General features: G+C 45.4%; 1 protein-coding gene across 4 annotated transcripts in view; it reads left to right on the top strand.

Moving 5' to 3' along the window:
• The window catches only part of LOC144480877 (uncharacterized), a 28,202-nt gene extending 16,424 nt beyond the window's left edge, over positions 1 to 11,778 (top strand). Inside the window, exons 2-3 of one of the 4 annotated variants that reach the window (XM_078200505.1) lie at positions 6,267 to 6,499; positions 9,792 to 11,778. In XM_078200505.1, the coding sequence (XP_078056631.1) occupies positions 6,498 to 6,499; positions 9,792 to 10,707 (918 nt within the window). In that variant the 5' untranslated portion in view covers positions 6,267 to 6,497 and the 3' untranslated portion in view covers positions 10,708 to 11,778. Of the gene's footprint in view, positions 1 to 6,266; positions 6,500 to 9,435; positions 9,589 to 9,791 lie in introns of those variants that run through there. The other 3 variants (XM_078200504.1, XM_078200507.1, XM_078200506.1) reach the window with 3 other exon arrangements.
• The last annotated feature ends 576 nt before the right edge of the window (positions 11,779 to 12,354 follow it).

Genomic DNA, 12,354 nt, shown 5'->3' with positions numbered 1-12,354 from the left:
CTGTTTAGCCTTCGTTGCTCTAAAGAGAACAATCCCGGTCTTTATAATCTCTTCACAAAACTGCATTTCCTCATTCCTGGACATGCTGCAAGGCAGGGGATTGAGAGGAGAGTTTGGAAAGTATTGTCAGTTGGCAGATGGGGAAAATGGAGAAGGAACTAAACCAGTTTCCAGCTTTGTGAATCTTTCGAAACTCTTTGGCAACCAGAATCAGAGGAGAATGAAGAGTGAACTGTCTGACTGTGCACGGACCAGATTAGAAGCCCCAAGGTATATTATGAAGTTCGACTACACCCCAACTATTTTTGATTTTGGCATCAGTGTCAACATAAGTTGTTTCACTCCAGGTGTGCCTCCTTTGACCGACCAGGAAGTTTTTATTAAAGCAAACTTTATTTAACAATCCAGTTTAATTGTAACAAAAAGAATTAATGTAACTTTTACCAGTTGAAATACTTGAATATGATGAAATACAATTCTTAACTGGTAGCCTACCTCTATTAGTTCCAAGTTAAGCAATATTCCTCATATACGTCAACTCCTCTTCAAAATCAATCAGCGAACAACAGGCGTATGTACAACAGTCTGCAGGTACAACAGGTGATCAAGAAGGCAAATGGGATGTTGGCCTATATTGCGAAGGGGATAGAATATAAAAGCAGGGATGTCTTGATGCACCTGTACAGGGCATTGGTGAGGCCGCAGCTGGAATACTGTGTGCAGTATTGGTCCCCTTATATGAGGAAGGATATATTGGCATTGGAGGGAGTGCAGAGAAGGTTCACCAGGTTGATACCGGAGATGAGGGGTTTGGATTATGAGGAGAGGCTGAGGAGATTGGGTTTGTACTCGTTGGAGTTTAGAAGGATGAGGGGGGATCTTATGGAGACTTATAAGATAATGCGGGGGCTGGATAGGGTGGAGGCGGAGAGATTCTTTCCACTTAGTAAGGAAGTTAAAACTAGAGGACACAGCCTCAAAATAAAGGGGGGTCGGTTTAAGACAGAGTTGAGGAGGAACTTCTTCTCCCAGAGGGTGGTGAATCTCTGGAATTCTCTGCCCACTGAGGTGGTGGAGGCTACCTCGCTGAATATGTTTAAAGCGCGGATGGATGGATTCCTGATCGGTAAGGGAATTAAGGGTTATGGGGATCAGGCGGGTAAGTGGTACTGATCCACGTCAGATCAGCCATGATCTTATTGAATGGCGGGGCAGGCTCGAGGGGCTAGATGGCCTACTCCTGCTCCTATTTCTTATGTTCTTATGTATGTGCTGGTCTGTGGGCTGCTAGACCGCAAGCCTCCAGAACTGAAGAGGAAGAGAGAGCAAGACAGAGAGAGTGCCTCCTCTCTGAAACCCCAGTGGTCAGCCCAAAAACACTACACTAGCTGAAATCAAAGCAAACAGCCCATTTATTATTTGGCATCAATTATGCTTCTGCATTCTCAGCATGTTCCACAGGAGCAGGCTGAGGGTAAGGGAGCTTGTTTGTGCACTAATTTATTTATTTATTTTTCAGTTAAATTTGTGAAAAAAATCAGAGGTTTTTTTTCAAAACAGGAAATAGGCCCAGCAGCAGCCTGGGAAGGTTTTGGAGGGTTTAAAAGTAGGCTGCACCTTTGAGCGGGCGGCGTCGTTAGCGGGCAGCAGAGTGAGCAGGGGACAGAGTGAGAACTGAAGGGCTTTGGCTCAAAACAGGCTTCGGCGAGAACAGGCAGAGGCGAGAGTAGGTTATTTTTTTTCTTTTCCAGAAAGTTTCTTCCCGTATTTCCCCAGAGTAAAAAAAATATGCCAGGCAAGATGTTGGAATGCTCCTCTTGCAGGATGTGGGAGATCAGGGAGACCTCCGGTATCCCTGACGACAGCACCTGCAAAAGATGCATTCAGCTGCAGCTGCTAGCAAAGCGTGTTAGGGAACTGGAGAATGAGCTTGATGACCTCCATCTAATTCGGGAGAATGAGACGTATATAGACAGTAGCTTTAGGGAGATAGTTACACCTAAGCAGCAGAGCACAGGAAATTGGGTTACTGTAAGGAGAGGAAATGGCAGTGTGAAAGGTCAGGCAGAGCAGGGTTCCCCTGTGGACATACCCCTCCACAACAGGTATACTGAATTGGATACTGTTGTGGCAGATGCTTTACCTGGGACAACCTGCGACAGCCGGAACTCTGATACTGAGTCTGGTTCTACAGCGCAAAAGGGTGGGATGAAGAAGAGGAGAGCAGTAGTGATAGGGGACTCGATGGTCAGAGGTACGGACCGGAGGTTCTGTGGTCGGGACAGAGACTCCCGCATGGTTTGTTGCCTCCCAGGTGCCAAGGTCAGCGATGTCTCTGATCGCGTGCACAGCGTTCGAAAGAGGGAAGGTGATCAGCCAGATGTTGTGGTACATGTCGGTACCAATGACGTGGGAAGGAAGAGTGAGGAGGTCCTAAAGAGTGAGTACAAAGAGCTTGGAAGGAAGTTAAAAAGCAGGACCCCGAGGGTAGTAATCTCAGGATTGCTACCTGAGCCACATGCCAGTGAGGGCAGGAGTAGGATGCTTGGGCGGATAAACACGTGGCTGAGGAACTGGTGCAGGGGGCAGGGTTTCCAATTCTTGGATCATTGGGACCTCTTCTGGGGCAGGTGGGACCTGTACAAGAGAGACGGGTTACACCTAAACTACAAGGGGACCAATATACTTGCAGGGAGATTTGCTAGTGTTTTGGCCGCTACATCAAGAAATCGATTAGTAAAAGAGTCCAGGGAAAAAGAACAAAATCTTCAAAATACAGATCAGGAAAACAACAAACAGAGAACAATTAAACATACAAATAAAAAGGAAGCTTACCATTCTGAAACTGAAATTAGTTCTGATGAAATAAACTCATCATCAGAACCAGATGAGACCTCAGGATCAGAAAATTCTAAGATTAACAGCGTTTGAAAAGCTGAAAATTTTTAAAGAGCAAACCTCCATCTAGTTTAAACTAGATTTGCAGGGGGGTGGGAACCAGAGTGCCAGAGCAGATAGTGGAGCAGGGGTAAAAAGACAGGTTAGTTCAAGCAAAATCACAAATGGAAGGGTAGAGTGTGGTGGAAATAATTTTTTGAGGTGTGTCTATTTCAATGCCAGGAGTATTGTAGGGAAGGCAGATGAGCTGAAGGCGTGGATAGACACGTGGAAATATGACATTATAGCCATTAGTGAAACTTGGCTACAGGAGGGGCAGGACTGGCAGCTCAATGTTCCAGGGTTCCAATGTTTCAGGCGGGATAGAGGCAGAGGGATAAAAGGTGGGGGGGTGGCATTGTTGGTCAGGGAAAATGTTACAGCGGTACTCAGGCAGGATAGATTAGGGAGCTTGTCTACAGAGGCCCTATGGGTGGAGCTGAGAAACAGGAAAGGTATGACCACATTAATGGGCTTGTATTATAGACCACCCAATAGTCAGCGAGAATTGGAGGAGCAAATCAGCGGAGAGATAGCTGACAACTGCAAGAAACACAAAGTTGTGATAGTAGGGGATTTTAATTTTCCACATATAGATTGGGACTCGCATACTGTTAAAGGTTTAGACGGGGTAGAGTTTGTAAAATGACAAATTATTTACCCAGCATCTGCTGCGGCTCAGAAAGTGCTCTATTCTCACCACAGGAGCTTACAAATGCTGCCAGACCTGCTGAGATTTTCTAGCATTTTCTCTTTTGGTACCAGGAAACAGGTCCGAGTTAACAGCCACCATATTTGTGAGGGGCAATGAGCGAGAGAGCGCATGTGTGGCAGCCATCGTTGTGTTTCCAATGGACAATGTGCAACAGAGCGTGTGTGTGGTTGCCATGTTTACTGAGGGCTTCAATCTTTTCAATGATTTGATTTGATTTATTATTGTCACATGTATTAGCATACAGTGAAAAGTATTGTTACTTGCGCGCTATACAGACAAAGCATACTGTTCATAGAGAAGGAAATGAGAGAGCGGAATGTAGTGTTCTAATGATGGAATGGGAACAACTTGTCCATCAAAATGCTTCACCCTTTTGAGTTAGAATGTCTTATTGATGAGGCAGATCATTGATACATATCCAGGTCAGTGACAATTTATATCGTGCCTTCAACGTAATAAAACTTTTTCCAATTAATTTCACAGATATGTGACAAAGTAACAGTTAACACTGAGTCACAGAAGGAGATATTAGGACAGGTGAACAAAAGCTTGGACAAAGAGGGAGATTTTATCGAGAAAGTGAGGTGGAGAGGTTTGAGGAGGAAATTCCAGAACCTGTGCCCCAGACAAATGAAAGAACGATCACCCAGTGTTTGAAATCAGGAATGTTCAGGAGGCTGGAATGAGATGAGTGTAGAGATCTCAGAGTTTGTGGCTGAGGGAGATTTCAGAGTAAGAGAGGGTCACAGTCAGTGAGGAAAACAAGGATGAGAATTTCAAAAGTCAGGTGTTTCTTAACCAGGAATCTTTGTAGGTCAGTGAGCAGAGGGGTGATGGGTGAATAAGACTTGGTGAAAGTAAACACACAGGCTGCAGAGTTTTGGATGACCTCAAGATTACATGGAGGCTGAATGTGTGAGGCCGGCTGGGTGTGCATTAGGGCCGCGACATGAAGAGGTAGCCAAGAAATGGATGAGAGTTTCAGCAGCAGGTGAGTTGAGACTGAGGTGGAGTTGGGTTATGTTACTGAGGTGGAAATAGGTGGTCTTAATGATGCTGAGGAGATCTGCTTGGAAGCAGGTCTTGTGATCAAATGTGAACCCATTAGTTTGAACTGCCTGGTCCAGCCTGAGACAGTGTGCGACTTGAAGTGGAACTTGGAGTTGATGCTGTTCACATCTCCTGCTCCGAGGAAATGGAGGTTGAGGGTTCCAGAGGTTCTATCAAAGGGTGTCACAGTGGTTAGCACTGCTGACTCATAGCGCCAGGGATCCGGGTTCGCATTTCTGGCCTTGGGTGACTGTGTGGAGTCTGTACATTCCCCTGTATCTGCTTGGGTTTCTTCCGGCTTTCTGGTTTCCTCCCACAGTCCATGATGTGAAGGGAAGGTGGATTGGCCTTGCTAAATTGCCCCTTAGCGTCCCAAGATGTATAGGTTAGGGGAATTTGTCGGGTAAATACATGGGGTTACAGGAAAGGGCCTGAGTCTCAACAAAATGAAGGAGATTGCCATTGACTTCAGAAAGCATAAAGGAGAACATGCCCCTGTCTACATCAACGGGGACAAAGTAGAAAGGGTTGAGAGCTTCAAGCGTGTCCAGATCACCAACAACCTGTCCCGGTCCCCTCATGCCGACTCTGTAATTAAGAATGCCACCAACGCCACTACTTTCTCAGAAGACTAAGGAAATTTGGCATGTCAGCTACAACTCTCATCAACTTTTACAGATGCACCATAGGAAGCATTCTTTCTGGTTGTATCACAGTTTTGTATGGCTCCTGCTCTGCCCAGGACCGCAAGAAACTACAAAAGGTCATGAATGTAGCCCAATCCATCACGCAAACCAGCCTCCCATCCATTGACTCTGTCTACACTTCCCGCTGCCTCAGCAAAGCAGCCAGCATAATTAAGGACCCCACTCACCCCGGACATTCTCTCTTCCACCTTCTTCTGTCGGGAAAAAGATACAGAAGTCAGGTCACGCAGCAACAGACTGAAGAACAGCTACTTTCCTGCTGCCATCAGACTTTTGAATGGACCTACCTTTCATTAGGTTGATCTTTCTCTACACCCTAGCTATGACTTTGAAACTACATTCTGCACTCTCTCATTTCCTTCTCTATAAACAGTATGCTTTGTCTGTATAGCGCACAAGAAACAATACTTTTCACTGTATGCTAATACATTGTGACAATAATAAATCAAATCAAAATCAAATTTAAAAAAACGAGTGGGATGCTCCTTTGGACAATTGGTGCAGACTCAATGGACTGAATAGCCTCCTTCAGCACTGTAGGGATTCTATGGTTCTGATGGAGATGCAGATATATTAATTCCCTCTCCTTCAACCTCTGCCACTCCCCCGTCACACTCTCACTCCTCCCAGTGCAGCCACGGTCTTGTCTAGGTCCAGACTGGGTGGCATGTTCCCTTCTCTGAAGGACATTAGTGAAACAGTTGGGTTTTATGACAATCCAGCAGCTTTCGTGGTCACTGTTTCCTTGGGCCGGCCCCACAAATTACCAGATTCATTCAACTCAATTTCACAACCTGCCTTTGAGATTTTGTGGTTCTCTCTCACTCACTTTTTTCTACTTAAAATTTGTTTCAAAGGATATTCAAAGCAGAGGATTTGCAGTCACAAAGCCAAAATCGAACATCACATCAGGTTCTGATGGAGTTGCCCAATTTATCGTAACCTGAATAACACTGGATTTTGAACATGGAAGGAAAAAGCACCATTCACAGTGGGGAGAAACAGTACACGTGTTGTGTGCGTGGACGAGGATTCAACCAATCATCTGGGCTGTCGAAACACAAATACAGTCACACTGGGGAGAAACAATGTAAATATGAGGACTGTGGGCAGGGATTCAAATATCCATTTGAGCTGGAAACTCATTGGCACAGTCACACTGGGAAGAGACCTTTCACCTGCTCCACATGTGGGAAAGGATTCACTAAGTCACCCCACTTGCAGACACACCAGTGAATCCATACTGATGAGACCTTTTAAATGTTCAGACTGTGGGAAGTGTTTTTAAAGTTCCGGGGAGCTGATGCTCCATCAACTATTCACGCTGACGAGAGACCTTTCAGGTGCTCTCACTGTGGGACTGGGTTCAGTTGGTCATCTGACCTCAGTGTCCATCAGCGCACTCCCACTAGGGAGAGACCACTCACCTGTTCCAAGTGTGGGAAGAGATTCAGTCATTCCTCCAGCATGCAGAGACACCAGCGAGTTCACGCTGAGGAGAGACCTTTTAAATGTCTGCATGGGTTTCCTCCGGGTGCTCCAGTTTCCTTCCACAGTCCAAAGATGTGCGGGTTAGGTTGATTGGTCATGCTAAAAATTGCCCCTTAGAGTCCTGAGATGTGTAGGTTTGAGGGATTAGTGGGTAAATATGTAGGGATATGGGGGTAGGGTCTGGGTGGGATTGTGGTCGGTGCAGACTCGATGGGCCGAATGGCCTCCTTCTGCACTGTAGGGTTTCTATGAAATGCCCAGACTGTGGAAGGTGCTTTAAAAGTTCTGGGAACTTAATATCCCATCGACTTGTTCACACTACTGAGAGACCGTTCAGATGCTCTCGCTGTGGCAATGGGTTCAAGACATCATCAGACCTCATTGTTCACCAGCGAATTCACACTGTGGAGCGACCCGTGACCTGCTCCGAGTATGGGAATCACCCATCAAATCTGTGAAACACCAGCGAGTTCACAAGTAACTGCAGTGATTGCATTTTGCTGTTAATCATACCCAGCACAGAACTATGTTTATTGGGGTCTGTTTCCAGTGATGTTAATAAATACTACACCAAGATAGGTTTTAATGTTCTGGATACAAGTAAAATAAATGAGCTTCATGTTGAATGGAGTTTCCTGTCTTTTTAATATCTCAAACAAGTTAGTTCCTTATGAGTGGTTCTTCCACTGTCCTGCCTTTTTAATGTCGATATTCCCTCCCTGTATACAAACATATGAATTATGAGTAGGCCACTCAGCTCTTGAGCCTGCTCCACCATTCAATAAGATCTTGGCTGTTCTGATCGTAACCACAGCCCACATTCCTGCCTACCCCTGATAACCTTTACCCCTCATTAATCAAGAATCTATCCAGGAGTGTCTTAAAAGTATGCAAAGACTGTGCCCGGACAGAGTAACAGAGAGAGGATAGAGATGGACAGAGAATTTCAGAGAAAGGTGGAAATAGGCTGAGAGTTGCAGAGAGAGAGAGGAAGCGATTGTGATGGAGCGTGACAGGCGGTGTTCCTGCAAAGCTGAGTTCAAGCAGAACATAAGAAATAGATTACAGTAGTCGGCCATTCTGTCCCTTGAGGCCGCTCCTACAGTTGATAAGATCATGGCTGATCTAATGTGAGCTTATCTTTGCTTCCCTGTCCCTCCTTAGCCCTTGATTCCCTTGTCAATCAGAAATCTGCCTTACTCGGTTTTGAATATATTTAATGAATTAGCATGGATATGCGAGTGTACAAATCTGTGAGCATGCTTGTTTATTTCAGCGTAAATAACTATGTGCCTATGAGTATGTTGATGCACGTGAATGTGTTTTGGCGTGAGAAAGAGAGATAGGAACAAGCGGAAAATCTGGACAGGCTGGGGTTCTGTTCTTTGTAACAGAGGATGACGAGGTGAAATTTAATTAAGGTGGATCACATTATTATGAGCCTCTGTCAGATTAATCTGCTTGGAGTGTGGGAAGGATTTACTCAGACATCCAACCAAAGTTTTTTTTTCATTTTATTCATTCGTGTCACAAGTAGGCTTACTTTAACACTGCAGTGAAGTTATCCCTAGTCGCCACACTCCAGCACCTGTTCGGGTACACTGAGGGAGAATTTTTGCATGGTGATTGCACCTAACCAGCATGTCTTTTAGAATCGTGAGAAAACCCACGCAGACACGAGGAGAATGTGCAGAATCCACACAGACAGTGACCCAAGCCGGGAATCAAACCCGGGTCCCTAGCACTGTGAGGTAGCAGTGCTGACCACTGTGCCTGCTGATACACCAACATATTCACACTGGGGAAAGACATTCAACTGCCCTCAATCATCCATCAAATCTGCTGACCCACCAGCGAGTTCACATGTAACTACAGTGATTGGATTTTACTGCTAATCACACTCAGAACAGAACCATGTTTAATGGGGACTTCTGTGATGTTGCTAAAGTCCAGCCCAAGATAGGTTTTAATGCTGTTGATAAAATCAAATAGATCAGCTTTATGTTAATACGGAAGGTCTGGTCTTTCAAATATGTGGAGATGCCGGCGTTGGACTGGGGTAAACACAGTAAGAAGTTTAACAACACCAGGTTAAAGTCCAACAGGTTTATTTGGTAGCAAAAGCCACACAAGCTTTCGGAGCTCTTAGCCCCTTCTTCTCACCTGAAGAAGGGGCTAAGAGCTCCGAAAGCTTGTGTGGCTTTTGCTACCAAATAAACCTGTTGGACTTTAACCTGGTGTTGTTAAACTTCTTACTACTTTCAAATATCTCCAACACAAGTTAGTTCCTTTTGAAGGTCTCTCCCTCTCCCCGCCTCACCCCCAACATCAAGTGTGAGGAGCTCATGGAGCTTCTTTGTCACTAAGATCGAGACAATCCCATCCAGCTGCCTCTGCTGCTGCTGCCACCCTCTCGGCTGATTGACGGCTGTTCTGGACCAATAGGAAGAGAGGGGGCGGAGCTGGAGGACCGATCGGGAGCGGCTGGTCCTCCAGCCAGTCACAGTGAATAAGAGGCGGGGCTGGGAGTGGAGCATGCGCAGTGTGAATAATGGCGATGGAGCTCTTTGGGATGGGTGATCAGTGAGTGTAAATAGCGGCGAGTGGGAGGGAGCGATAGGTCCGGAGGGTGGGCGGAGAGACTTCGTGAGGATGTATAAATATAAAGCGCAAGAATATAATATAAAAGTATTATATAATATATATTACATATAAAAATAATGTAAAATATATTTATAAATATAAAGCGCAAAATGTTTTTGCGGTCCTCATTCCTTTTACAGGGGCTTAGAAGGAGAGCATTTACAAACACAAAACTCAACCCAAGATAAATGTTCGTTGCTTCTCAATTTATATCCTGAACTGATACTGATTGATCTTTTTTAATGCAGGATATTTCAGGAAGAGGATTTGCAGATGGGAAGCGCAGTCCAAACTACACTTCAAAATCTGACAAGAGTCACTCATGCATCAGGACCTGAATATCGTTGCATTTTGAACATGGAAGGAAACAGTGTTCATATTGTGGAGAAACCGTGGAAATGTGCAGACTGTGGGGTGGGATTCAATTATCCCTCTGACCTGGAAACTCATCAACGCACTCACACTGGGGAGAGACCATTCATCTGCCCCAAGTGTGGGAGGGGATTCACTCAGTCATCTGCTCTCCAAACACATCTGCGAATTCATACTGGCGAGAGACCGTTCACCTGCTCTGAGTGTGGGATGGGATTCATTAGTTCAACCAACCTGCAGACACACACAAGAGTTCACACCGGGGAGAGACCATTCACCTGCAGCGAATGTGGGATGGAGTTCATTAGTTCAACAAACCTGCAGACACACAAGAGACTCCACAATCAGGAGAAGCAATTTATCTGTTCCAAGTGTGGGAAGAGATTCACTCGATCATTTGACCTGCTGACACACCAGCGAGTTCACACTGGGGAGCGACCGTTCATCTGCTCCGAGTGTGGGAAGGGATATACTAGGTCATCCTACCTACTGAGACACCAGCATGTTCACACAGCCGAGAGATTGTTTCAGTGTATAAACTGCGGGAAGTCCTATAGAAGTTCCCAGGATGTGATGTCCCATCAACGTATTCACACTGATGTGAGACCATTTGGATGTCGCCACTGTGAGGCACGGTTCAGACGATCAAATGACCTCCTGGTACACCAGCGCAGTCACACTGGAGAGAGACCATTCTCTTGCTCTGTTTGTGGAAAGGGCTTCACTCAGTCGTCCAACCTGCTGAGACACCAGCAAGTTCACACTCGGGAAAGGGCTGCTCAATTGCCCTAACGTTTGTTTAATTTACTGAGACAGCATCATGCTCATACTTCCGAGAGAACAGTCAGCTATCCTGTGTGTGGGCAGGGATTCACTCAGTCATTTTGCGCTACTGAGACACCATTGAGTTCACAAGCAATTACAGTGACTGGATATTGCTGTTAATCACTATCAAAAATACATCACAGCGGTTCAAGAAGGTAGGTCAGCACCACTTCTCAAAGGGCGATTGGGGCTGGACAACGAATTCTGTCCTAAGCAGTGATGCCCTCATCCCATGAATGAATTAAACAAAAGACTGCACCATGTACATTGGAGTCATTTTATTTGTTTCAGGAGGAAGGTGGCCCTTTCCTATCTAATAATGTATAGTTTGTATGTGTGTATCATGTATAGTTTAATTGTCTCACTGGAAACTTTCCTCTACCTTTTTGTAGGCGATGCTATCATTGTGTATTTCAGTGTTTGACAGAGTGTGGTCTCTTGTATAAACATCGAACATTGGATTTCACAGCAATGAGATCAGGTTCTGGAATATTCCAAATGAGCTTCAGATTCTGTGGATGATTTATAATTTACAAAATATTCTTGATCCACTCCTTGCTGCTTTTGGTGTTACAAGTCAGTGATTATTTTAGATATTATTTCTATGAAACACCTATCCCTGTTCTTGCTGTCTTTATGCTTGTTGTGCAGTGATTCATTGTATTGTGTGTAACTCTTGTGTTCTGTGAATTATAATGCCCTGTATTTCTGTCAGTCTGGAATCAATTCCGGGTCTCCGGCACTGTGAGGCAGCAGTGCTAACCACTGTGCCACCCATTCAACAAATAAATCTGGAACTGAAAGCTTGTTCCAATGATGCTGACCAACTTTGATTGTTGTAAAAACACATCTGGTTCACCAATCCATATGAGGGAAGGATGTCCTTACCTGGTCTGGCCTACATGTGACTCCAGACCTACAGCAATGTGGTTGACTCCCAACTGCCTTCTGAAATGACTGAGCAAGAAACTCAGTTCAAAGTACAATCAGGATGGACAACAAGTCGTGCCTTTGTCACATCCCCTGGTAAATTTGAAAAACAGCAATATGTTCTGGATTTACCATGGCTGGAGGGTGAGAGGGGTCAGATAGTTTTGGAATAGTCAGAGAGAGAAAGGCAGGAATGAGGATGTTCAGCCGCAAGCTGCTTCACAGCTCCAGGGACCTGGGTTCGATTCCCGGCTTGGGTCACTGTCTGTGTGGAGTTTGCACATTCTCCTTGTGTCTGCGTGGGTTTCCTCCGGGTGCTCCGGTTTCCTCCCACAGTCCAAAGATGTGCGGATTAGGTTGATTGGCCATGCTAAGAATTGCCCCTTAGTGTCGTGCGATGCATAAGTTGGAGGGATTAGTGGGTAAATATGTCGAGATATGGGGGGAGGACCTGGGTGGGTTTATGGTCGGTGCAGACTCGATGGGCCGAATGGCCTCTTTCTGTACTGTAGGGTTTCTATGACATCTATGAATTAGGTTGACACAGGAGAAAAGACGGGAGATGTCAAAGAATTGGAAGTTGAGAGAGAACAACATGAACATATCAGTGACCATCAGAATGGGGGAACAGTAGTTTAGCCGGAATGGGATCGATGGAGCAGGCGGTGGGGCTCATGGACAAGG

This window comes from Mustelus asterias, chromosome 30 (genome assembly GCF_964213995.1).
Source record: "Mustelus asterias chromosome 30, sMusAst1.hap1.1, whole genome shotgun sequence".
NCBI classification, from domain to species: Eukaryota; Metazoa; Chordata; class Chondrichthyes; order Carcharhiniformes; family Triakidae; genus Mustelus; species Mustelus asterias.
Note: the sequence above shows the minus strand (reverse complement) of the source record. Positions and strands in the feature narration are given on the sequence as shown.